We start from the raw sequence: 26,054 nt of genomic DNA on the forward strand, positions 1-26,054 counted from the left end.
GAATCACAAACTGATTCTCTGTCACAGCAGCCCTGGGACATGAATCCAGTTGCTTTTGGCCTATCACAGCAGACCCAGGTAGTCGGAGCAACGATAGGACCTAAAATAATTATTCTCTGGTCTTTTACAACAACAAAAAATGTTGGCTGAGAGTTGCCCTTTTTTGTTTTTGTTGTTTTCTGTATAGATTGTATTTATTTATTCAGGAGAAACATAGAGAGAGGGACACCTGGGTGGCTCAGCAGTTGAGTGTCTGCCTTTGGCCCAGGGTGTCCATGTGTCTTTCTTTCATGAATAGATAAATAAAATCTCCAAAAGAAAAAAAAAAAAAGAGAGAGAGAGAAACAGAAAGAGCGGCAGAGACATAGGCAGAGGGAGAGGCAGGCTCCCTGCGGGGAGCCTGATGTGGGACTCGATCCCAGGACCCCAGGATCATGATTGGAACTGAAGGCAGATGCCCAGCTGCTGAGCTACCCAGGTGCCCCGAGAGTTGCCCTTTCTGATATGGTTGAAGACACACGCCACCATTTCCGATTGGGAGAACATAGTACCCTGTTAATATTGCCCCCATTCCATAGATTAGAGGGGATATTGAAGCAAAGTGAGATTAAGAGATATATCCAAAATTGGTGGCCACCTGTTGTTTTTGCATGCCAGAGCATCTCCCTTCTTCCAGCACTGGCGCTGCGGCTTTTCTTGGGGGGATATCCCTCCCACAGTCCTCAGGGGTAGGACAGGGCTCACCCCACCCCCAACTGTGTTGTTCGGCTGGGACTCCGTATACCATAGACTGGATGACTAAACCAACAGAAATTTACTTTCCCCACAATTGAGGAGGCTGGAGAGTCCAAGGTACAGAGGGTCTGGTTTCTGGTGCAAGTTCTCCTCCTGGCCCACAGATGGTCACTTTCTTGCTGTGTCCTCACAAGGTTTTTCCCTAGTGTGTGTGTATGTATGGAGAGAGACCTCTAGATTTTCCTCTTCTTTTTTTTTTTTTTTTTAGTTTATTTATTTGAGAGAGAGAGCAAGAGAGTGCGCATGTGTACGAATGCAGCTTGCCGGGAAGGGACAGAGGGAGAGAATATCTGAGCAGACTCTCCACTGAGCTCAGAGCCCCACTTCGGTTGCAATCCCAGGACCCATGACAACATGATCTAAGCCGAAACCAGAAGTCAGGCTCTGTCCACTGAGCCACCCACGTGCCCCTTCCTCTTCTTCTAATGACACCAGTCCTGTTGCAATAGGACCCATCCTTATAACCTTAGTTAACCTTAATGACCACCGAAAAGCTGTTTCCAAATACAGTCACAGCAGGGGGTTAGGGTTTCTTTTTCTTTTTTTTTTTTAAGATTTTATTTCTTTATTCATGAGAGACACACAGAGAGAAGCAAAGACACAGGCAGAGGGAGAAGCAGGCTCCATGCAAGGAGCCCGATGGGGGACTCAATCTGGGACTCCGGGATCACGCCCTGGGCTGAAGGCAGATGCTTAACCGCTCAGCTGCCCAGGCATCCCTAGGGTTTCAATATATGAATTTTGAGGGGACACAACAGTCCATAGCACCAGCCCAGGTTTATCAGTGCATTGTCTAACTTGGCCACTTTCATGTATTTATTTTTAAAAAAAATTTTTTTTAAAGTAAATTCTATCCCCAACATGGGGCTCAAACTCGATTCCAAGATCAAGAATCACTTGCTCTACCAACCAAGCCAGCCAGGCTTGGTCACTTTTAGGATACGTCTCAAGCCTATCTCTAGGCGTGGCATTTGCTACAATTTTCAGGCAAGCACAGCTTTTCCTCTGAGGAAAAGCTCTCTTTTCCTCCTGCACTGAGGTTAATATGAGGATAACGTGAGGCTAGAGCAGCCAGGGGCATGTGGAGAAAGCCTAGTGCCCCCATCTCAGAAAAAAGCAGAGCTCAGAAGGGGATGGAGAGTACCTGGATCCAACTGTACCAGGATTCCCTGGACATCTCACTTAACACTGACACAGTAAATTATTTTTTTTAGCTGTATTCCTTTCTCTCGCAAGCCAAAGAACCCAGACAAGTAGGCAATGGGCCCATGGCTAATAGTAGTAGAGATGGGATCTGAAAGCAGGTCTCCATAGCTCCGAGAAGCTCAACCCAGGATTTCCTGGGATTCATCCCAATGCTTAACTCAGGAGCCATCCCCTGTGTCCTGAGTCTCAGATGGCAGCTGAGTTCTGACATTTTTAATGCCTTTCACCTTTGCTCTCATTAAATGGTGTTGGGAGGGGGGAAGGTGCAATGAACATAAATAAATAAAGGTGATTATTTAAGTAAATCCAGTTTAATTAAACAACTCCAGATTATTTCAGGGCGTACTCCTGTTATGAAACAAAACAAAGCTTCCAGAGGCCTGGATGAATTCCCAGCAGTTGAGGAGGGGACCCCGTGGTCCTGCCGCCTGGCTTCCCTGCAGCTAGAAGCCTCTATTCAAGGCCCAACTCTGCCAAAGCTGTGTGGCCCTGGGCAAGCGGCCCAAGCTGGCTCTGCCTGGGTTTCCTTATCTGAAAAATGGGGAAGATAATAGTGTACATTTTATAAGATTAACATGAGGAGGGGCAGCCCGGGTGGCTCAGCGGTTTAGTGCCACCTTTGGTCCAGGGTGTGATCCTGGAGACTCGGGATCGAGTCCCACGTCCTGGCTCCCTACATGGAGCCTGCTTCTCCCTCTGTCTGTGTCTCTGCCTCTCTCTCTCTCTCTTGAATAAATAAATAAAATCTTAAAAAAAAAAAAGATTAACAAGAGGAGTGAGCATGTGTAACGTGATTAGCCCAGTGCCTGCACACAGCAAGTCCTCCGGAAGAAGACTTGTTATTTAGGACAATAAATTGCTATTCCCAAGGCCCGCATCCCCGCATTCAGACCTCAGGCCACACGTCAGCCCTCAGGGAGCCTCGGGCTTCCAGGGGGGCAGCCCCCACTTCTCAGCCTTCTCGCCGCCCAGCACAGCATCATCGTTTCTTGCGGAGCATTGGATCCTTTCTCTTTTGGTTTCCTTTTTCAGAAAGGCTGGAGGCTCTCCCAAGGCAGAGACCTCGGCTGACCCCGTGGGCTGCTGCGCCCCCAGCTCCCAGCCTGGCACGTAGTAGGTGCTTAGGCAATCCGGGGCGTGGACGAGGGCCCGGCGCCGCGCCTGCCACGCCACCAACGCCACGACCCGCTGGGCGGGGGCAGGGGCAGGGGCAGGGGCAGGGGCGGGGGCGGGGGCGGGGAGGGACGCCCTGGGGCGAGCTCCTCTCCTCTTCCTTTTCAACTTCCCAGCGTAACTTTCTGCGAGCAGGACTCCCCGGGCGCGGCCACCGCCCCGGAATCGGGGCCTTCCGAGGCCTGCCCTCGGGGAGGAGGGGAGAGGGGCGGCCCGCGAGGAGCCAGTTCCGAGCGCGCCCTGAAGTCCCTCCCGCCGCCCCGCGTCGCTGTAAGGCGGAGGCCGGGGAGGGGGCCCCGCCGCCCGGCGGCTCGGCGCGCGCCGCCAGACTCCGGCATTTCCTCCCCGCTCGCTGGCGCGGCCTCGCCTCCCCTCGGAAGAGGGGGCTCCGGGGGCCGAGCAGCGGGGAGAGCGCGCCGGGGAGCCCCGGAGCGCCGGCCGGGGTAGGAGGCGGGCCGGGCCGGGCCGGGCGGGGCGGGGAGCCGGGCGCCGAGGGCCGCCGCGCGGGACGGAGCGCGCCGCCGGCGCAGGGCGCGGCCCGGGGCCCGGGAGCGCAGGGCGGGCCGCGCGCGGCTGCGGGGGACGCCTGGGCTGGGAGAGGAGGCCGCGCTGGAGGGCGCCTTCCCCCGGCCGTGCGAGGGGGCGGCCGCCGCGGAGGCGACGGAGACCGGGGCCGCGGGGCCGCCGGGGCGCTGCCCGCATGCTGGGCCGGGGGCGCCGCCGGGGCTCGCGGCCCGGGCCGCACGGACGCCGCTGCCCCGCGCGCCCGCGATGTCGGTGCACTACACCCTCAACCTGCGCGTCTTCTGGCCCCTGGTGACCGGCCTCTGCACGGCCCTGGTGTGCCTGTACCATGCCCTCCGGGGAAGCGGGGGCGCCCGCGCGCAGCCCCCCGACGGCGCGGACGGCGGCTTCCCGCTGCTCAAGGTGGCCGTGCTGCTCCTCCTCGGCTACGTCCTCCTGCGCTGTCGCCACGCCGTCCGGCAGCGCTTCCTGCCAGGGGCTCCTCGCCTGGGGAGCCACTCCACCTTCTCGCCGAGGCACTTCCGAGAGCCGAGCCTGGGCATCTTGCTGGAGAGCTACTACGAGCACGAGGTGCGCCTGTCCCCGCACGTGCTGGGCCACAGCAAGGCGCACGTGAGCCGAATCGTGGGCGAGCTGGTGCGCGCCGGCCGCGCCCGGGGGTCCCCGGGCCCCATCCCCGGCGGGGCGCTGGCCCTGGCCTTCCGCGGAGACTTCATCCAGGTGGGCAGCGCCTACGAGCAGCATAAAATCCGGCGGCCCGACGGTTTCGACGTGCTGGTGCCGCTGCGTCTGCCGCCGCCGGTGGCGCTGGAGCCGCGGAGCCTGGGCGCGGAGGCGGCGCTCGCCCCGGCCTTTCTCGGCTGCTTCGTGTGCGCGCTCAAGGCGCCGCCGGGGGCCCCCGCGAGCCGGTGGCTCCGGGACTGCAGGCCCTTCGCCGACGGCTTCTGCGTGGACGTGCTCGGGCGGCGGCACCTCTCCGCCTCGCTGGTGCTGCGCTGGTTCCAGGCGCACCTGCAGCGCTCCCTGGCCACTGTGCGCTACAGCCTGGAGGGGCGTTGTCGGGTCAGCCTGACCCCCGGCGGCCTGGAGCAGCCTCCCACCCTGCACATCCTGCCTTGCCGCACCGACTACGGCTGCTGCCGCCTCTCCATGGCAGTGCGTCTCATCCCCGCTGTGCACGTGGGCGATGGCGTTTTCCTGGTGGCGCCACCACCGTCACCGTCCCCCTCGCTCGTTCGGGCCCCTGCCGGAGCTCCCGGGAGGCCTGCGCACGGACGCGCTGTGGGGCGTGAACACCGCTCGCCAGGAGCAGAAGCTGCTGAGCTGGCTGCAGGAACGGGCTCCTCCAGGTGCCTGCTACCTCAAGTGCCTGCAGCTGCTTAAAGCCCTGCGAGACCTGGGCGCCCGCGGGCTGGACCCGACGGCCGCCACCCAGTGGGGACGCATCCTGTCCTCGTACGTGCTCAAGACGGCGCTGCTGGCGGTGTTGTTGCGTGAGGGGGCTCCGGGTCAAGGCTGGGACGAGGCACACCTGTGCGAGCGGTTGGGAGAATTAGTACAGTTCCTCCGGGACTGCCTGCTGCGGCGCCACACGCTCTTCCACTGCGTCCTGGGCCCTGGAGGGGCAGCTGCCGAGGTCGGCCCGCTGCCCAAGGTGCTGCGGGAAGCTGCCCCAGTCGACCTCCTGGCAGCGTTCGACAGGCACGCCCGGGAACTTGCGGCGGCGCGATTGCTGTCCACATGGCGAAGGCTGCCCCAGCTTCTCCGGGTCTACGGGGGTCCTCGCTACCTGGACATGTGCCCTCAACCCGGGAGTCAGCGCACGCAGGGGTTCCCTGAAGATCAGCCCTAAACCTGGACAGTGCGCCGCCAGGCCTAATGCTCCTATAGCCTCTCCCACCCCGTAGGGTGGGGAGGGCGATGAAGCCAGTTTAATGCAAGGAAATGAGGTGCCAAGGGTGTTGGAAAATTCGGAGGGTGACATTTGGGGGCTTAAATGTCACCCCGGGCTCTGCAATCCAGTCTAGTTATGGTGTCTTCTTCACACCCACCAGCGTGTCCTGAGCAAGCTACAGAAAGACCTCAAACACCAGCAGGGAAGAGTTGGTTCAAAATGTTGGTTTGTGTGGAATGATTCCGTAGAAGGATCCAGCTTCTAGGGAAGCCCAATAAAGGAAGCAAGAACTAGCTACAGAGAAAGTTCCTTTGTCAGGTTTCGAGACCCAGATCTCTGCCGCCCTTCCTCCCCTCACTGAAAGAAGCTAATGGGTTTTTTTGTTGTTGTTGTTCTAACTGCCTGCTATATTTTGGGTTCCTGATTGTCTTTTAAAAAATCTGAATCTTTGTCTACAACTGGAATTTAAGTTCTATTCTAGGGGCTCATATTGTGAGGAACAGTTTCCACTATTCACATTGATATTAATGTGTTTCTTAAATGGTGCAATCAGGGCTGCTTGACAGGATTGCAAAGAATTAAGTCACAGGTGTTGAGAGGCAGTGAAGAGTTGGTTAGAGAAACTTCCAGAGCAGATAGCACTTTATTTTGATCAGTCCTTTCATTTTGTGGTAATTGCCAGGGCCAAGTGTTGCATCCCAAAGGGAGACCAGTTACTTTTGTTATTAAGAAATGTGCAGTCTTAAAAAGCAGGCTTGCTTAACCTGCCTGCAGGCACACACTGGGATATGTACCAGTCAACACCCATTCGTAGCAGAAGAGCCCACGGGGAGCCAGGTAGGGTGCAAAGTAGCAAAAGAGAACATGTTTAGAGGACAACACTGGCCAGGACTCAAAACATGTTGGGTTTTGAGAAAGATGCATATCAGTGTTTGCCTATCAAGGTGACTCATCAGAGCTTGCTGCTGGCTGGAGACAGATACGGTGTTGTTTGAAGCCTTTTGAACAAACTCTTCTGCATGGAAATTTCTGCGCTTCATGAGATAATGAGGAAATGCCTGCTGTAGTGCCTAGCATGGAGTTAGCTCTCTCGGCCACTGCTCAGTGATGGTGAGTGGTTACCACGTTTCTCTCCCATTGCCATTGGCAGCCTGTAAGCGATCCTAAGGCCAGCTCGGAGGAGCGATTGATTCAGCCCAGGTCTTGTAAGGCATTTCCCATAGAACTCAGGATCTTGGGCTCCATGCTCTCTGACCATCCGGTCAGCAGTCAGTCAAGGAGAGCGAGTGAGGGGGAGGAGGGGGGCGGTGACAGCTCTTGCCAGCAGTGTGCTGGTTTTTTCTCTTTGGACATACATATCCCCAACTCAGCTTAGGTTTAGGAGTAGTCCATCATCTGCTTGCCTAATAGAAAATGCAACCACTCCCACCCAGTGTTAGACTTTGAGACTTTAAAAAAATCTTTTTTGGCAAAGGCATGTATTTCCTTAGACTCTTAAAGGTAAAACTTGGAAGACAGAAGTAGCCACCTGGATAGGGCCATGGTTTAACTTCTGAGTTATTTTGAGGGAATTCTTTAAACTTTCTTTCGGGGATCTATCTGGTCACTGCAGGAAACCATTGGGAATAAATGATTTGCAGGGAATCCTTACGAGGGCTGCAGAGACTTCTTACATCCTTTGCAACCTTGGACTGTAAGAGAAACCGTTGCAAATGTCATGCCTTCTCTTTGAGGTTGTTCTGAGGACAGTTCCTCTTGATATCATAAAGGTCATTCCCAGCCTTTAAGGTCAGCGGTAGGTCATAAGGTACAGAGTTCAAGCAAAGGGATCGGTCTACCAGCTTCTGCAAAGATATAAACTGCATGGTGTTTCTTAAAATTACTTTTTAAAACAGATGAGAAGAGTAAGTAGATCTTTATATACATATATATACATATATAAATATATATTTATAATGTTTCCATATCAGCCACAGTTCCCCCTGTAGTCATTAAGTCTACTGAAGTGGGAGCAGCAAGGCTATTGGAGGAATTATAAAGCTTTAAAAGCTGAACTTTCCAAATGTCTCCAGCTCAGCTGATAGGTTCCTTTTTTTTTTTTTTTTTTTTAATCTTACTCATCTTTTGAAGTTTAAATCTGGTAACATTCTGTTCTTGTAGTGGTTTCGTTATGTTTTTTCAGGTTAATTACCCAAAGCCTCATCCATCCTCAAGAATTTAAAATTTTATTATTATGTTTTAATTAGTGGGGCATTGTGTTTGTGAATTTTTTAAATATTAATGTCTTATTTAAGGGCCATGCTGAGCGATTGTTCTCTGTACATGGCAACCAAAACTCAGAGATTTCGATCAATTTTGATCAATGTTTAGCGATCCCAAACATGTACTGTGTACAAATGAAATAATAAGGCGTATTAGCCAGGTGTGATGGCTGCCCCGAGGCACTTAAACTAAGCTAAATTCTGTATTTTATCAGGGCTCCATCACATCCTTGATCTGAAATGTACACATTTTTGGTGTATACTTGGTACTAGAGATTCATGTATGCAAATATTCTTATTCAAGAAACTGCAAAATTGCTCGTTAAAAAAAAAAAAAAAAGATTAATTGTCCAGCCAGTGCCCGAAGAAAAGTTTTGGGGAGGACAACTCAGCCCTTTTGCCCCAAGACACCCTTCCATTATTCCCACTGACCAACCAGTCTTGGGAGTCATCTTGGAAGGCTAGTGGGCTGAGAAAAGATGTTTTTTTTGCAACAGGAGATGGAAGAAGCTATAAGAAGGGAGATTAGGAACAAGGGAACCAAAAGAAATCTGAAAAATTCAGGAGGGAGGCCTTCAGAGGGAAGCGAGGGAAGAGATAAAGGAAAGGAGAGCCCAGGAGTGGAAATCACATGTGGGTGCAAGAGGTTTGGGTAGGAAAGGCATTTTTAGGTATGTGCTATTTCAAAGCAGGGGTCGCAAACTCAGCAGCCTGCAGAAGCAAGGCAGGGAGATCCTTATGGGAAGGGGTGGGTGGGTGGTGGGGACTGTGCCCATTCTTAAGTGGGGCAGCCATTCAGTGTTCAGCTCTGTGCTGGAAAAGGAGAGGGAGAGAGGGACCAGAAATCAGGATTTCTTTCTTTTTTTTTTTTTTTTTTTAAAGAAACTTACTCATTTTTAAACAAACTAATGTTAAATTGTCCCAAACGCCACATGGGCCAAATAGAACAGTTGCTTGAGCCTGGCGCCACCAGTTTGCGACCCCTGCCATATACAGTTGACCCTCCAAGTATGTCTAAAGTTATATTTATTGTTATGGTGATATTGTTATACATAGTTGGGGGTGTGATATTTCAAGTCCTTATTGCTCAGAGCTAAGCTTTATTGTAGAAACAAACCAAAAAAAAAAAAAAAAAATATAACAAGGCCACAGATAACACTTAACTCACAATTCCCAGAAGGACCCTCGATTCTGGAGCTGTTCTTGTCCAGCTACATCCTCCAAGCAAACCACTGGGGGCTGATTCTTGGCATTTCCTTCCTGGTGAGTTGAGGCTCAACTCCTCTGGCTCTGTCCGAGTTCACAGATGAGTAATCAGGAAGGATTGCAGAATAACTTGTTTCTTTTTTATTTGTATTATTTGTTCTTATTTTTAAATTATTATTATTTTTTTTAGTAGTATCCCAAGCTGTGGCTTAGCGGTGATAGTTAGTGGCCGTGGACCCCAGGAAACCAGTGCTGGGTCTTCAGGCCAACCTTCTTGGGTTTGCTACCATTCCCACTGCCAAGAACACTGTTTTGATCAGATGTTTCCACCCCTTTCTGGGATGGCTCCCACCAAAACTGACATCCTAGCGTTCCGAAGGAATTAACCTAACCTGCTTCCATAGCATCTCTTTTACCCCCATTAACATTTCCAGTGAGCCTTGAGAGGGAAGGAAGTTCAGTGTTATCATCTTGGTGTTTGTTAATTTTTTTTTTTTAAATCTCACGTCTATTACTTAGACACTACTGTTTATTTTCTTTTATACCTACATAGCACATGATTTGATGGGAATTTAGCAAGTATAAGGTGGGAGAGGGCGAAGATAATATGTAATCATCTATACAGTGTTAATAGACTAAAAAACTTATGTGTAATCTGGTTTTTAAAGTGTCAGATATTCAGGAATATTTTTAGCACCTTTTGCTTTAAAAAAAAATGTGCCTTGACTCAGTGACTTGACTTTAAAACATTCCTCTTATTTTATTGTTATTTTAAATGTGTACTCTGACCCCCAGCTGTGTATTATGAAGCAGTCTGTCCGCTGCAGTCATAGTATATGGTTTGTTCCAATAACAGAGACCAAAGGGTTAATCAGATATGATCCCGCTGCTACAGTCGTGTGATTACAAGGAGTTTTAGATCACACCAAATTTCCATGGCCCGCACAGTTGAGGCCAGATATTTGTTTTCTATTTCAGGTTGGAGTAAATTTGCACTTTTAATCTTTTGGGTCTTTGGGGGGGCCTTGTTCTTTGATACTTTGCTTTGTTAATAAAGGAACTTGTAGAAATCTATGGACTGAATGTCAGATTTGGGGAGGGTCCCCTCTTCTTGAAGGGCACCTGTGGACACACTGGCTTATGATTCCTGACACAAGCTCACCAGCTTCCAGCATCTGGGTGTATGAGTCTTTTCTTGCTCAGCGACACTGGAATGATTGCACACAGCTGGCACGGTACACAGGTGGGCAAGAATGTTAGTTCCTAGCTCTGTAGGTTTGCAGCCTGGGGGTCCGGCCTTCAAGTCTTTTTCTTTGCCTAGAACCTTCTGCCTGGCTCCCACACACACACACCCCATAACACAATTCAAGTCGTGGCCTGTGGCTAATTTATTGCTCAAGAATTTTGCTGCGAAATCTCTTAGGCCCTTGGGCCCTCTCCAAATGGTAAACATTTGCTAATCGTGAAAAACCACCGGGCTTAGTGAAAGATGGAATCTTGGAGATGCTAAGACTCCTCAAAGTCTTGGAGCCAGGTGAACGTTTCGAGAACCTGCAGCCACAGGCTGATTAAACAGTAGTTGTGGGGGATACTTGCCCAGGGGAGATGCAGTAGGTGTGTTTGGTACAGTTTCCAACTGTAGTTGTTGAGTGGTTCCTGTCCCCAGTATTAGGATGCATATAGAAATGACCCCAGGCAGGTGGGGTCTCTCTCCCAGGAGCTCGCAAACCACTAGTGAGAGGTGGGCAGTTCCGTTGTTTCCATGCAGTGTGGTGGGTAGTGGTGAGGAAGGGCTGTGGAAACACAGAAGAGGGGTACCTCGTGCATTTCAGGGGTTTCACGGAGGGCTGCTTGGAAGAAGGGACATCGAAGCTGAGATCTAGAGGTAGGGAGGAATTTTCTCAGTGAAGGGAGGTGGGCAGGAGACCAAGGTATCAAGGACAGAGAAGAGCAGAGCATTTCAGTTTGGCTGGAAGGTGGTTGGGGGGCGGGAAGGGGGTGGCTCCAGTGGCAAAAGGTAAGTGGGAGGGGGAGGAAGGCGCCAGGATACAGGGGTCTTGAAGCCAGCTTCTCACACTGGAGTGTACAAATCACGGGGGAGTCTGGCTGGAGTGCAAATTCTAATTCAGGTCTGAGCTGGGACCTGAGATCCTGCTCTCCTAACGAGCCCCCACGTGACGGTGACGCCGCTGGCCCCGGGGCCACACTTTGATCACAGGGTCGTACACCACGATAAAGGCTTGGACGATCCCGGAGATACTGGTGAGCCGCTTTCGGCAAGGAATGGCAGGGTCACGTTTCAGCATTTCAGTTTGGCTCACTCTGGCTTCGAGGTGGAGAAGGGATTAAAGGGCGGGGGGGAGGCAATTTATTTATTTTTTATAAATAAAATTTTACAGCCATGCCCCTTCGTTTATATACAATCCCTGGCTGAAGTCAACCTACGCTGGCAGAGCTGAATAATTGCAACAGGATCCTGAAAATATTTACTCTCTGGTTCTTTACAGAAAAAAATTGGTTGGAAGTAATCAGACTAGGACATCTCCAGATGAAGTAATCAGACTGGGATGTCTTCAGATGTCGCAGCAATCCAGGCCTGGGCAGGGGGCCCGAGGTGGGGACAGAAACAAGTGGCCCGAAAGACACAATAGTGTCCTGGCTAGGGCCGGGGCTTTTGACACCAAGAGATTTGTCTTCAAGTCCTGGGTCCTGCATTCCTCATCTGTGTGTCTCTCTACAAATTACCTGATCCTCTTGGAACCTTGATTCCCTCATCTATAAAATGGGATTAATAGTAGAAACTCCTTCATAGCAGTGAGTGAGGATTTAGTGAGATTGTGTTTAACGTTTTTAACCACTGGAAATGGGCAGTCAGTAGAGACATAATTATTGTTTGTTTGTTTTTTTTTTTGAGACATAATTATTGGAATAGTAGTTTGATTTAGTCTGCTTCTCTAAACTCTTCCCTCTGTTCCTTTTGCTGCTCATTCTCTCTCCACTGGAGGGGGTGTTTCCCTTTTATCCACTCAACCATCTCTCCAGCTCCTCCAGTTTTGTTCATCTCTTTCCTTGATGTCTACGGCGATCCACTCAATGAAAAGCTCCCACTCTGGGAACTCTGGTGGTCTGGTTACAAAAACCGGCCCCCGTCTTCCTTCTCTTCCCATACCAATGCCTTTGCGGTCTCTCCCATCAAGAAGGGGAGCCTTTTTCACTCACCCGTGAAACTGAAATGACTTTGTGACTTTTCTCTAGTCAATAGCATGTGGCGGAAGGGATGTGCTGGTTGCTGGCCTGGTCTGCCTCTGATTGTTCTCTTGCAGGCCTGCTGCCACTGTGGGAATAACTAGCCTGCTGGAGGATGCAAGCTCATGGGATCTAATCAGTCCTGTCACCCAATCTCATCACCAGCCACCTGTGGGACGCACTCATTAAGCCATCCCAGAATGACCTGACAACAAACTGAAACCCTTGAACAAATCCAGCCAAGACCAGTCACACTTGGCCCAGATTAGGAGAAGGACTCAGCTGGCCTGGAGCCTCCAAGAAATAATAGACATTGTTTTAAGCCACTGAGTTAGTCGTGGCTCAGTGATATCTTACTGGTTTGGAGGCTTAAAAACAATCAGGCATATGAGTGCGGCCACTGAAGTCCATACAGGCTGCCCTTGACTTCTATACATTTGACTTTCAAACGCCCAGACTTTGATACAAGTACTTGACTGACACCCCAAACCACTTGGCCCCAAGAATCTGGATTTCCCTCGTGAGCTGACGCAGTGGGGGGCTGGCCTACCACTCAGTGGTTCAGTTGGGCTGGTGTCACCATCTTTATGCCATGTGTTGACACAGTTGTTAGACTATGTTCCTGCACTTGCCCTTCTCTTGTAAAAATAAACGGAGGCTGGGAAAACGAGAGTGCTGATTCAGGTGATAAAATGCCACAGGTCTCTAAGGTAATCCAACGGAGACGTGGATTCCATGTGCCCAGAGTGGCCGAGCATCAGCTGCGATCACATGCCAGCTCCTGTTGAACTGCTGGGTGGTGCGTTCAATTGTTAAGGAAAAGAACAACAGTGATGAAGGGCGTGTAGGAAACGGTATCTGTTAGGAATACATTTGGTGCCAACTTACAGAAACCTAACATGTAGTGACTTAAGCAAACGAGTTTGGGATGTCTGGGTGGCTCAGTGGTTGAGCATGTGCCTTTGGCTCAGGGCATGATCTCCGGGCTCTGGGATCGAGTTCCGCATCGGGCTCCCTGCAGGGAGTCTGCTTCTCCCTCTGCCTGTGTCTCTGCTTCTCTCTGTGTGTCTCTCATGAATAAATAAATAAAATCTTACAAGAAAACCCCAAACAAATAGGGGCTTACTTTGCCGCGTCAGCCAGAGCCGAGAGGTGGGCAGCCAGCAGTTCAGGGGTGAATTAGGGAATAGCAGAAGATGGTGTCAAAGAAGTAATTAGGGAATATATAATTTCATAATCCTATGATTTATACTTGCCTTAGTCCTTGCATAATAAATGCTCAGTAAATGTTAGAACTGAAGTCCCAGCTCCACCATTCAGTGGTTGTAATCTTTTGGGGCAAGTCAGTTTTCTGGACACTAATTTCCTCATTTGCCAAATAGGGGTGGGGTGGGTAATCCTGTCCTTTATAAGCTTGTTGGGAACATCAAAGGGTAAAGTGTGTGAAATTGAGAAATGCTACCCAAATTTTAGCGGTTGTCCCCGAAGTGGTGCTCCATCATCTTTGGAACAGTAGGAAAGTGAATCCATTTTTTTCCTCTTTTTGAAAGATTTTATTTATTTGTCTATTTGAGGTGTGGGGGAGGGGCAGGGGGAGGGAAAGAAACAAGCAGACTCTGAATGGAGCCCCATATGGGGCTCGATCCCACGATCCTGAGGTCAGGACTCAAGCTAAAACCAAGAGTCAAGCACTCAACCCATAAAGCCACCCAAGGTGAATCCGTTTCTTAAGGAGGGGTCACCCTTGAGCACTCTGCCTAGCACCTCCCCACCACCAAGCTTCCTGTCCTTCAGGTCTGTGAGTGAGCAGTAGTTGTGAATATTTGTTCCCAAGAGAGGGGACATCTAGACAGAGGATCCACCATCCCCCATATCTCTTTCTTCCAAATTATATCATTTTCTTACAAGCTTTCTCTTTATTTCATTTCTCAAATGATATTTCATTTCCGTTGCTTGGGTCCTGGGTGGAAAGTTTAAGCTCGTGGTTCTCATCCCTCTAAAACAATCCATGAGGAGCTTTGTAAAATTATCCACACATGGTGGGGCACCTGGGTGGCTCAGTTGGTTAGGTGTCTGACTCTTGATTTTGGCTCAGGTCATGATCTCAGGGTCCTGAGATCAAGCCCTGCATCAGGCTCTGTGTTGGGTGTGGAGCCTCCTTGGTATTCTCTCTCCCTCCCACCCCACCCCACACTTGCCTCTCTCTCTCTTTCTTAAAAAAAAAATAAATAAATAAAATAAATTATCCACACTCAGGACTCCATCCTGGCCCAGTGAGGTCAGAAATTCAGGGAGTGGGATCCCTGGGTGGCTCAGCAGTTTAGCGCCTGCCTTTGGCCCATGGCATGATCCTGGGGACCCGGGATCAGGTCCCACGTTGGGTTCCCCGCATGGAGCCTGCTTCTCCCTCTGCCAGTGTCTCTGCCTCTCTCTGTGTCTCTCATGAATAAATAAATTAAATCTTAAAAAAAAAAAGAAAGAAAGAAAGAAAGAAAGAAAGAAAGAAAGAAAGAAAGAAAGAAAGAAAGAAAGAAAGAAAGAAAGAAAGAAACTCAGGGAGTACAGTCCAAGTCCAGGTATGGGTGCTTTTTACAGCTCCCTGGATGATTCTAGAATGCACCCAGGGTCGTGAACCACAGGGCCTTAGTCAGATTGCCCTGAGGTCAGAGAAGCTAGAACCACCATCTGGTATGTGTGAAGGATGCTTTGTGACAGACAGACAGCTGAAGACGTGGTGGTGGAGGTGAAATGATAAGAGTCCAGAATGGAATTCTTCAGCTGAGAGACACAGGGCAAAATATCACTACTCGGGCATAGAATTTAATCCCACTGGCAGTTCCTCTTTTCTCCAACCCCAAGGAGACGGAAACAAAATGAAAAAATTAATTTCTAAAAGGCATTGGAGAATCATCCTGGAATTTCTCAGCAAAAAAAAAAAAAAAAAAAAGCTTCTTTATTCAGAGGCACACTGGCCTTGTTCTTTTTGTCTTCTAGCCTAGAGAGGACACACGTCATATACAGCCTGTCTTTACAAAATGCTGTCTCCTTTCATGAATATTCAGTGGTTTTGCCCACACTTTGTCTTAGCCTCCCTCCTCCCCCCACTACCATCTTCCGGGCAGTGACTTTGAGCTGGCACTTACAAAAAATTAAAGTCCATCAAGGCATCTTCCAATAAAGCTGGGTGTGTGTGTGTGGGGGGGAGATTTAGGAGTCCTACTGCATGCCAGACTCAAACTAAAAGCTTTTAATGACGTTATCTCATCAAAAGATCTCTAACTTCACGGTTTATTTAATCATTGGTCTCCTCGAATTAGGAGCTAGGTCTCTGATGGGTGACTGTCGATCCTTATCAAAATAAAACCATTAAGACATATTTCAACCATGGAGAACAATGGTGTGGCATTTGGAGATGGGGGTGCCCTTGGGGTTTTGCACAGTTAGAAAACCACAGGCTGAAAACACTGCTCTCTATCTTAAGCAAAGGATTTGTGATGATTGATGATTTTCCCCTCTGAGAAATACCTGGTTTCCAAAAGCACTCTAATTAGTAGGCATCTCCATTTTCCAAGTATCCAAAATACATTTGGCTGTCCTGTCATTAAACCCAGACCCGTGTCCTAGCTGAGAAGTCTGAGCCCTCCCAGGTCCAGCGGAGGCACGCCTGCCAGCCAAGTAACACTGTATTTCCTGCCCCGATGCAGTCAGGCAGGATCAACTGGTTCCCAGCAATGGGCAGGGGTCCTGCAGAGGTGCTAAAAGTCACACGTGAATATGGTGGCAGCACAAGATGGCAATTGAGTCAGTACCAAGAGCACAGCTGCCCTTGACAGTCACCTGACTCATACTGGCCTTTGCACGAGAGCAAAAGAAGCCTTTGTGATGTTAGCCTTGCAAACTGAAACGTTGGGACTCTTGGTGACAGCAGAGAAGCCCAGCCAAACGTAGTCCTGCCACAGGATGTGGAAGAGGGCTCCTATCATGACCCCTTTTGGGGAAATCCCATTGCAAGCCCCTCAGATTCTTGTGTTTGTACTAGATGGGGAGAAGATGCCCTCTTCAAGGACCCCAGGGACTTCCTTTATGAAACCCATCTCTGTTCACTCACGCAGTAAATAATCACCGAGTGCCACTTTGTGCCAGGGCCCGCACTGGCACTGGGGATTGATTGAGTGGTTAGCAAAACAGACTCTATCGCATTTTTGCCCGCAGCCTTCAGTGTGCTGGATGAGACAGGCGCTGGACAAACAAGCATGCCAATTAGTGCCCAATAACTAGTGGAGGTGAATGCTTTGCAGGAAGGAGGTTCCTGCGACTCTGTAAATCAAAAGGGACGTTACAGCAGCCCAGGGGGATTAGAGAAGGCCTCCCTGAAATTTTGAAGCCCAGCACCCTAACCATGAGGGTCTATCTCCAGGTGTCACCCTTGCAGAACACTTAACTGTGTGCAGAGCTCTGAGCCAGATGCTTGGCACACGCTGCCCTCACTTGACCAGTGCAACATTCCTAGGAGGTGTCCCACTTTACAGGTGAGAAAACCGGGGGCTCAGCAAAATGAGGTCACGTGCCCCACATAGTAAGTACAGACAGGGGTTCGAATCCACATCTGCTTGGCCACATCACTCCCACTCATTTCTGGCCCTTGCAAACTGAGCCAAGGAGCCTAGTCATGCAGGAAGTCCCCCCTCATGAGGCCCACAGTGGAAGATCAAAATGAAACCAGCAGGCAGATGTTTGCAAGTTGCCTGGAAAAGCCACCCACCATTGGGGGGGGGGGGACAGCTTTCTCCCCACTTCCCAAGCCCCTCCTTAAAAGCTCCAGTTTCCTTTTTTCATTTTTACAGCGTCCCCTCCCCCACTCCCCAGAGGACTGACTTCTACTTTCAGCAGACAGGAAGGCGTGGGCTGCTGGCCCTACAGTAGCCGGGCCACTGACAGGGGATGGCTTCCCTCCAAGCTTAACCCAGATGCAAATGATAGGTACATACCAGCTCTTTCTCCTCTTGGCTTCGTGCTGTGTTTCCCTTTCTCCCCAGAATAGAAGCAGGAAGGCCTTTAGGTAGCTGCAGGGAAGTGTTAGCAGATATGAGCCCATTGCCTTGTCTTACAGGAGGACTGAACTGATTCCACATATAGATGCATTTACACTCATTCTGACACATGCTTAGCATGTAGGTGTGTGTGGACACACACGCGTGCACAGATATACCTGCTCTTACACTCTAACACACACGCTCATAGCTAACCCTTTAAGACACTCACTGGATTCCAGGCAGTTTTCTAGGTCTAGGCAAATGGATGCTGATCGCCAGCGGGCCAGATCCAGCCTGCCACCTGTTTGTGTAAATAAAGTTTTATTGGAACCCAGCCATGCGCATTCAGTAATGCAATATCCACGGCTGCTTTTTGCCACCCAGGTTGCGACAGTGACCACATGGCCTGCAAAACCTGAAATATTTACTACCTGGCCCTTTACAGGGAAAGTTTCCCAGGTCCTGTTCTAAGTAAAAACTCTACAAGGTATAACTGCTGCAGAGCTTATCACCTTAAAACTTAATGGCTTAGAAACAGCCACCACCATTATTATATTTTATGATTCTGTGTGTTAACTGAGCTCTGCTGGCAGTTCTGCTCCATGTCATGTCAGCTAGGACCACAGTCCCTTACAGGAGGGCTCACTCCTAAAGGGGGCAGTTGGTGCTGCTGTGGGCTGTGAGCTCAGCTGGCACCGAGGACAAACGACTGTGCCTTGGTTTCCCTCCACAGGGACTTACTTTCTGGCTCTGGCATCTCCTAGCTTGGCCGCTGGGTTCCAAGAGGTGGTGTTCCCCATTTGCAAATGCAGAAGAACTGCAGATCTTCTAAGGCCCAGATTCTACTGGTCAGAACAAACCACACGCCCAGCCCAGGCTCATGGGGAAGTGACGAGGACTCCGCCTATCAGTGGCCAGACTGGCAAAGAATTTGCAGCCACCTTTAATCCACCAGAGTAAGTACCCTTTTTTCATTTTAGACACAGGGACACCGAGGCACAGAATGGTTAAATAACCTGCCCAGCAACACCCAACTAGTGACACACACAACCTCATACACACTCATTCACACAAATATGCCCATGCATATGCAGTCACACACTACACATATATCCATCACACACACATTCATAGTTCACATCCATATATACAGCGATATGGTCACATATTTACATTTTCATGTAGACCCCAAGTCCTCATGCTCATGCAAGGTTACATATATGCACATGCATATTTGCACATAAACGTTCACCTATGCATGCATACTCACACATGCACACACTCCAGGCATACACACACTCACACACACACCCTCCACATCCACATGCATAATCACACGTATCCACATGCATGAACACACATATGTACAGCTTGATCCATCTCCACCGACCGCGGTAATTTGCTTCAAGGATCCAGAAGCCTTTTCCTCCTCTTTTTTGAACAAGTAAGTCATTCTGAGGCCAGAAAACCCTCCTGCCTTCCTGCAATTGTGCAAAGCCTCTCTCTATACAAAGAGGTCCATAGGCGGGACCCTGGATCCCTAGCCCCACTTAGAATGGCCACAGGGCGTGAGACCCACTCACCTTTGTTGACGTTAGATGTGAGGAACAGGGAAGTTAAGGACGTTGTCCGGGATCATACAGCAGAAGCTGCTGAGCTGGCTAACCTCCGGGCATTCAGCTGGGCTGGGTGCTGGGGGCTCAGTGGTGCTCGACGAACGGCTGAGTCCTGAGCGCTTGTTCAGTAATGATTGTTTTTAAGAGACCTGACTCATTTAGAAGCAGTTTTAGGTTCACCAAAGTTGATTGGAAGGTACAGAGGTTTACCATATACCCCCTGCCTCTGTACATGCATGGCCTTCCCCTTTCAACATCCTCCACCGAAGTGGTACATATGTTATAAGTGATGAGCCTACATCAATGCATCATAATCACCCAAAGTTCATGGCTTTTACCTCCAGGTTCATTTGTGAGTTTTACATTTTATGGTTTGGGATGGATGTATAATGACATGTATCCACCATTATAGTATCATATAGAGTATTTTCACTCCCCTAAAAACCCTGTGCGTCTGGTCTATTCATTCCTCCTTTCCCCATAACATCTGAGATCCACTGATCTTTTTATTTATTTATTTTTAAAGATTTTTAAAAAGTAATCTCTACACCCAACGTGGGACTCGAACCTACTACCCCACGATCAAGCATCTCGTGGTCTACCAGCCAGGAGCTCCAACTACTGATCTTTTTAATGTCTCTCTAGTTTTGCCTTTTCCAGAAGGTCATATAGTCAGAATCCTACAGTATGGGGTCCTTTTCAGACTGGCTTCTTCCACTTAGTAATATGCATTTAAGTTTCCTCCATGTCTTTTCATGGCTTGAGAGCTCGTTTCTTTTTAGTGCTGGATAATATCCAGTCATCTGGATACACCACAGCTCATTTATTCAGTCACTTTACTGAAGGACATCTTGGTTGCTTCGGTATTCATTTTTATTCGTGACTGTAGAAAGCAGGTAGAACAGAAATGCTCCCCAAACCTTATGAATCACACACCAAGGATGTCAGACAGTGAGGATGTAGAAAAGAAATGTCCATCTTTCCTCCCTCATTTGGTCACCATCTATCCCAGCCATCTTCAGACCTAGCCAGGCATTACAGTGACATGGGGAGATTTTAAAAAATATTGCTGCCTGAGTCCCATTCAATTGGTCTGTGCTGGGGCCTGAGTGTCACGATTCTTTTTTTTTTTTTTTTAAGATACTCAAGTGATTCTAATGGAGACTTTAAAAACCACTGGTCCTCGGGATCCCTGGGTGGTGCAGCGGTTTGGCGCCTGCCTTTGGCCCAGGGCGCGATCCTAGAGACCCGGGATCGAATCCCACATCGGGCTCCTGGTGCATGGAGCCTGCTTCTCCTTCTGCCTCTCTCTCTCTCTCTGTGACTATCATAAAAAATTAAAAAAAAAAAGATATATTTTTAAAAACCACTGGTCCACCAAAATCCCACTGTAGGTGGAAGGTTCTTCTGGTGGCTCTTGAGTAGAAATTGAAGGTTGTCTGTTGGAAGTTTAAAACAAGTGGATCTGGGTTTGCCAATGCAGTGCTGTTTTGGCATATTTATTTCGATGAAATGTGAAGGCTCCAGCAGGACATGCTCTCTTCATTTGTCTGCTTTCAAACACCATCCTCTCTCACCTTCCACCAGCTGCTTCACACATTTAGTTACTGGCCTGGCACCTGGAGTCATTCGGTCTTACTGACCGTGGGACCTGGCTTTGGCCAAGGTGATCCATGTGTCTCAGTTTGTCCAAGGTTTTCCAAGTTCAGCACAGAAAATCCCATGTCCCAGGAGCCTTCCTCAATCCTGAGCAAACTGGACAGGTCATCACCCAATTTTGACACTTCCTTTTTTTTTTTTTTTTTTTTTAAAGATTTTGTTTATTCATGGGAGAGAAACAGAAAGAGGCAGAGACGTAGGCAGAAAGAGAAGCAGGCTCCCTACGGTGAGCCTGATGCAGGACTTGATTCCAGGACCCTGGCATCACCACCTGAGCCAAAGGTAAATGCTTGACCCCTGAGCCCCTATTTTGACCCTTCTTATTAGAAAGTGAAGACAGACCCACAAATCACTCTAAAACACCTGTTCTCAATGCCAGCTGCACATGAGAATCACCTGGGTAGTATTAATAACTACCCTTAGCAGGTCCCAGAATTACACTCCATCCCACTCTCAAGTGACTGTTACACCCCCAGAGATTCTGATGTCATTGATCCATGTGCAGCTGGGGAATTGAGGATTTTTAAAAGCTCCCCCCAGTGATTCTAATGTAAAGGTGGAGGCAAAGAGCCTTGAGCAAGGTCAGAGAGAATTAGCTACCAGGGGGATTGCTCTGGAAAGGAGCAGATGAAGCAAGCCACCCAAATGAAGAGACATCACAGAAGAAACAATGCAATTTGACTTCAGAACTGTGAGTAAAGTCCCTTTATCTCTCTGAGCCTCAGTTTCTTTCTTTCTTTCTTTCTTTCTTTCTTTCTTTCTTTCTTTCTTTCTTTCTTTCTTTCTTTCTTTCTTTTTTTTAAAGATTTTATTTATTTATTTGAGAGAGAGGGAGCATGTGCATGAGTGAGAGAGCAGAAGCAGGAGCAAGGGCAGGGGCAGAGGGAGAGAGAGAAGCAGGCTCCTGCTGAGCAGGGAGCCTGACTCAGGGCTCCATCCCAGGGACCTGAGATCATGACCTGAGCCAAAGGCAAACGTTTAATCACCTGAGCCACCCAGGTGCCCCTGAGCCTCAGTTCCTTGATCTATAAAATGGGAACCTCCCATAAAATAAAGCATGCAAGGTGTAGGCACGGAAAATGATTGATGCTCATAGAATAATAACAACATGCCATTTATCCAGTGCCCAAAGTGTGCTAAATACTTTTCAGTCTCTGACTCATTTGGGCCTAGGAGGTAGCTAGTGTTCTTATTTCCACTGTAGACTCAGAATGGTCTGTAGTTGAAGGAACCACAGAAATACCCTGGTTCTGTTAAATTATTTTTGCCAGAGAGCCAGGCCAAGATGCAAGTGACCCAGATAAATCAGAAACTGACCCTGGGAATCTAGAAGGATGCATGCTGGCCTTGGATTCATTTTTCAAAATGAAAATAGCTTTCTTGTTTGTGACCATAGATATCATAAAGATAAATAAAATAAAAAGTTCAAATAATGCAGAATCCTGTGAGAAAGAAGTGAAGATCTTCAGGGCCAAGCTTCTCCCATGACACCAGGAGTGGAAGAGAAGGGCTGCCCTAGCAAATCCCCACCCACCCACCCATCGGCCCCTTGCCCATCCCTTTAGGAAAAAAAACAACATCAGTTCCCATGACATCATCTCCCGCCTTGGAGCTGGTATGTTGGGGACAATGGCAGGATATGGAGTTCCAAAGAGTTCTGACATCAGCCTCATTGGAAAGGGCTCCTGGAGCTGGGACTTTCCCCTGATCAAGGCCTCTGTGAGGGACCATTTCAGCTTGCACCCAGAGCTGTCCCCAGAGTGACTAATAATAATGATATTGATTGAACACTCACAATGTGTCAGACATCAGTCAGAGGGTGAATTAACTCATAAAATCCTTGTCCCCACCTAGCAGTTAGGTACCTTCTTATGGAAGAAGCAGCAGGCTCAGAGAGGCAGATAACTTGCCCAAGGTCACACAGCTGGTAAGCAGCAGAGTCAGGATGGGCACTGGTTCCAGAGCCACGTGCTCTGCATCAAGAAGCTGATGTGATAAAAAAAAAAAAAAAAAAAAAAAAAAAGAAGAAGAAGAAGAAGCTGATGTGATGCTCAGAAGAACCGTATGGGGCAGGTCTGTTTAGAATCCTCATCAGATAAATGACGATATCAGGGCTCTGAGAGGTGGAATGACTTGCTCAGGGTCATACAGCTAAGGAGCAGAGTGCCAGGAAAGAAGTTCACCTGCCTTCAGAGCTGGTCCTTATTTTTTTTTTATTTTGATTTTTTAAAAGATTTTATCTATTCATGAGAGACACAGACACACACACACAGAGAAGAGAGAGAGAGAGAGGGGCAGAGACAGGCAGAAGGAGAAGCAGGCTCCCTGCAGGGAGTCCGATGTGGGGCTTGATCCCAGGACCCCAGGATCACAACCTGAGCCAAAGGCAGATGCTCAACCGCAGAGCCACCCAGGTGTCCCCAGAGCTGGCTCTTAGAATCAGGTTTCCTTAACTCCAGCCCTTGAGGTACAACCTTCATGGTGCTTGCTACATCAGTGTACCTTATGAGTTTAATCTTTTTTATTAACGTTGACTTCTTTCTCTAGCCTTATTCCCAACAATATCTTTTAAATTGTTGCTTTAATGTGCTAGTTGTATGTATTTTTCTAATACATTAAACAGCTACTAAAGTAAATCACAGGAGCACCTGGGTGGCATTGTCAGTCAAGAGTCTTGGTTTGGGACCAGGTCATGATTTCTGGGTTGTGGGATTGGGTCCTGCTTCAGGCTCCACGCTCTGCATAGAGTCCTGCTTGAGATTGAGATTCTCTCTCCCTCTTCCTCTGTTTGTGCTCTCTCTCTCTCTCTCTAATAAATCTTTAAAAAGATTAACCATCCGTATTACATCCCACCAATTATACCTGTACTCACTTAAAAAAAACACAAGAGTTTCTCTGACCAGACATGAATTCCACCTTCTTTAAGGAGTTTGCAGGGGCAGCCGTTTTGGTCTATGAGGTGACCTTGAGGATGGAAGTCATGAACTGAGGATGGCTGAGCAGGAATAGAGAGTCTGGATCCCTGCTGACACTTGGAGATTCCATCCCAGTTCTTTCTGAGCTGATGATTCTCCAGAATCTATCTATCTATCTATCTATCTATCTATCTATCTATCTATCTTTCTTTCTTTCTTTCTTTCTTTCTTTCTTTCTTTCTTTCTTTCTTTCTTTCTTTCAAGATTTTATTTATTTATTCATGAGAGACACAGAGAGAGAGGCAGAGACACAGGCAGAGGGAGAAGCAGGCTCCACGCGCACGGAGCCGGACATGGGACTCGGTCCTGAGTCCCCAGGATCAGGCCCTGCGCTGAAGGCGGCGCTAAACCGCTGAGCCACCGGGGCTGCCCTCCAGAATCTTTCTTATGTGTGACAGAAATAAACTTTTATCTTAGACTTGTTCTTTTGAAATTTTGTTGTAAGCAGGAAAACTTAACCCTAGCTGATTCAGCTGCTTACAAAAATGGGAAGATGTCTCATTCAGATTCGAATGCAAATTGCTATTTTCACTTAAAAAATAAGATCTGGCTACACTGGGGCCCACATTCCCAAGTGGCAACCCTGGGGCTGGGACCGAGGAGGGGCTGTCGCCTTTATTCTCAGCTTGAGTGCCTGTCTCCAGTTCACACAGTCCTCACTAATCACAATGGACAATCCTCCCAATGCCCCCATCTATATTGCCTCCCTGCTCCTGTAGGCATTTGAGTTTGTGAACCCTGTGTCTCAGAGCCTCAGTTTCCCCATTAGCAAAACTGGACTAACAGTAGAACCTCTTAGGCTTTTGGGGCAGTGGGAAGTTTAGATATGTTACTAGATGTAAAGCGCTTTCCAAAGTGCTCTCCACCTGTCACAGCAGTGACTAATAATAATGCTCTTATTGGGACTGTTACCTTTCTTTTCAATATTGGAAGGAATTTGACTTTTTTGGTGGATGATCCAAAAGCGAAAGAAGAGAAAGCCGGGCACAGCCCAGGCTCCAGCAAGAGTTTCTCGGGTGTGATCATGCCTGAGGGTGACTTTTCTTGCTGGACCAGGGACAAATGCTACCATGGTTATTTCCTCCCTCTCTCTTTTAAAGGGTGAGCAGCTCATCGCTTTCACAGAGGATGGGGCTGCCTATGATCTTCTTCAGGCACTTTCCAGCTTCTTCTTTGGCATCCCCCTGCAAGGTCTGGGGACCTGCCATGCCTGGGCTGTCTGCCAGCACTCCTCCATCAGCCTGGGGCTGAGGCAAGGCAGCCAATGCAGTGAGGAGGGGGGATTCCGGGTTAGCCCACAGCACAGGGGAGAGTGGAATTTTTCCCTTTGCCCCCATCCAAGGCTGGTACCTCCCAAGAAAGGCCACATAAAAGGGGGGAAGGAGACAGACACACATTGTGCATCCTGAGGTCTGGGGGGATAGGCTGGCAGGGGTCACCCTCAGCATGTTCAGGGGTGCTGCACTCGCTTCCACTCTGAAGGCTGCCTCCTGACCTGCAGCTCAGGCCCAAGAGCCCTTAGTCAGCCCTGGTGGGACACTCCATGCACGTGCAGGAGAGCAGAAAGTGCTGGAGAGTTAGAGCCCTCAGGGCAACCCTTGGGCACTTGGGATCCGATCCTGGCTCTCTGATTCACAAGCTGTGTGATCTTCAGCAAGTTACCTAACATCTCTGAGCTCCAGTCAGCTATCCCAGCATCACCCTGGTGACTAGTCCTGTCCATGTCTCCTTAGGCCATGGGCAGGGGTTTCTCGAGCACATCTCCCAGGTCCAGATGTGCTGAGTTACCCAGTGTGGGCAATCCTAGTGTTACGGAGGGTCAGTGGTGCTCTGCAGTGATTCACAATTTACATTCCCATGGAGAGTGTGTGTGCTTTTCCCAGGCTGTTGAATACCCTTTACAAGCAGAATCATGATATGCTCATTCTTTACCTTGCTTTGTTTCCCCTTGCCATGGATATTGGAGATCTTTCCAAATCAGCCCATCTAGATATGCCTCATAAAAAAAACCATTTTGTTGAATGATATCATAATTATAGAAAAGTGCACAGCACAGTGAATCTTCAGAGTGAAAAACACCTATGTAACCACTACTTAAATCCAGAAACAGAATGTTACTCTCATCAAAGAAGCCCCTCTGCCTGCCTCTCCCCTCTCCCAACCAAAATGCGCTTATAAATAATATGTACCCCCTTTATTTTAGGGGAGGAGAGACAGAGGGAGAGGAGAAAGAGAATCTTAAGTAGGCTCAGTGCCCTGTGTGGAGCCTGACTCGGGGCTTAATCTCATGACCCCGGATCATGGCCTGAGCTGAAATCAAGAGTCAGATGCTTAGCCCACCGAGCTACCCAGGCCCCAATAATATGTACTCTTGTTGTCTTTTTGTTTAGCTTTTTTAGCTAAACATTATGTTTATGAGGTCTTTTTAAAAAGATTTTATTTATTTATTTATTTATTTATTTATT

General features: G+C 48.8%; 1 protein-coding gene and 1 long non-coding RNA gene across 2 annotated transcripts; one reads left to right on the forward strand and one right to left on the reverse strand.

The window, feature by feature from the left end:
• The first annotated feature begins 3,911 nt into the window (after positions 1–3,911).
• Positions 3,912–10,134, forward strand: ITPRIPL2 (ITPRIP like 2). Its single transcript, XM_038540245.1, is given in 2 exon segments — positions 3,912–4,929; positions 4,931–10,134. Coding segments are annotated over 2 exon segments (1,605 nt in total). The 5' UTR covers positions 3,912–3,945; the 3' UTR covers positions 5,552–10,134.
• A 262-nt stretch (positions 10,135–10,396) lies between these two features.
• On the reverse strand, positions 10,397–18,275 carry LOC119872191. Its single transcript, XR_005360875.1, has 3 exons — positions 18,081–18,275; positions 17,295–17,369; positions 10,397–10,853 (listed from the first exon to the last, which is right to left on the reverse strand). It is a non-coding gene; the product is annotated as an uncharacterized LOC119872191 (long non-coding RNA).
• Positions 18,276–26,054: the final 7,779 nt, after the last annotated feature.

The sequence above is a fragment of the Canis lupus genome, chromosome 6, assembly GCF_011100685.1.
Source record: "Canis lupus familiaris isolate Mischka breed German Shepherd chromosome 6, alternate assembly UU_Cfam_GSD_1.0, whole genome shotgun sequence".
NCBI classification, from domain to species: Eukaryota; Metazoa; Chordata; class Mammalia; order Carnivora; family Canidae; genus Canis; species Canis lupus.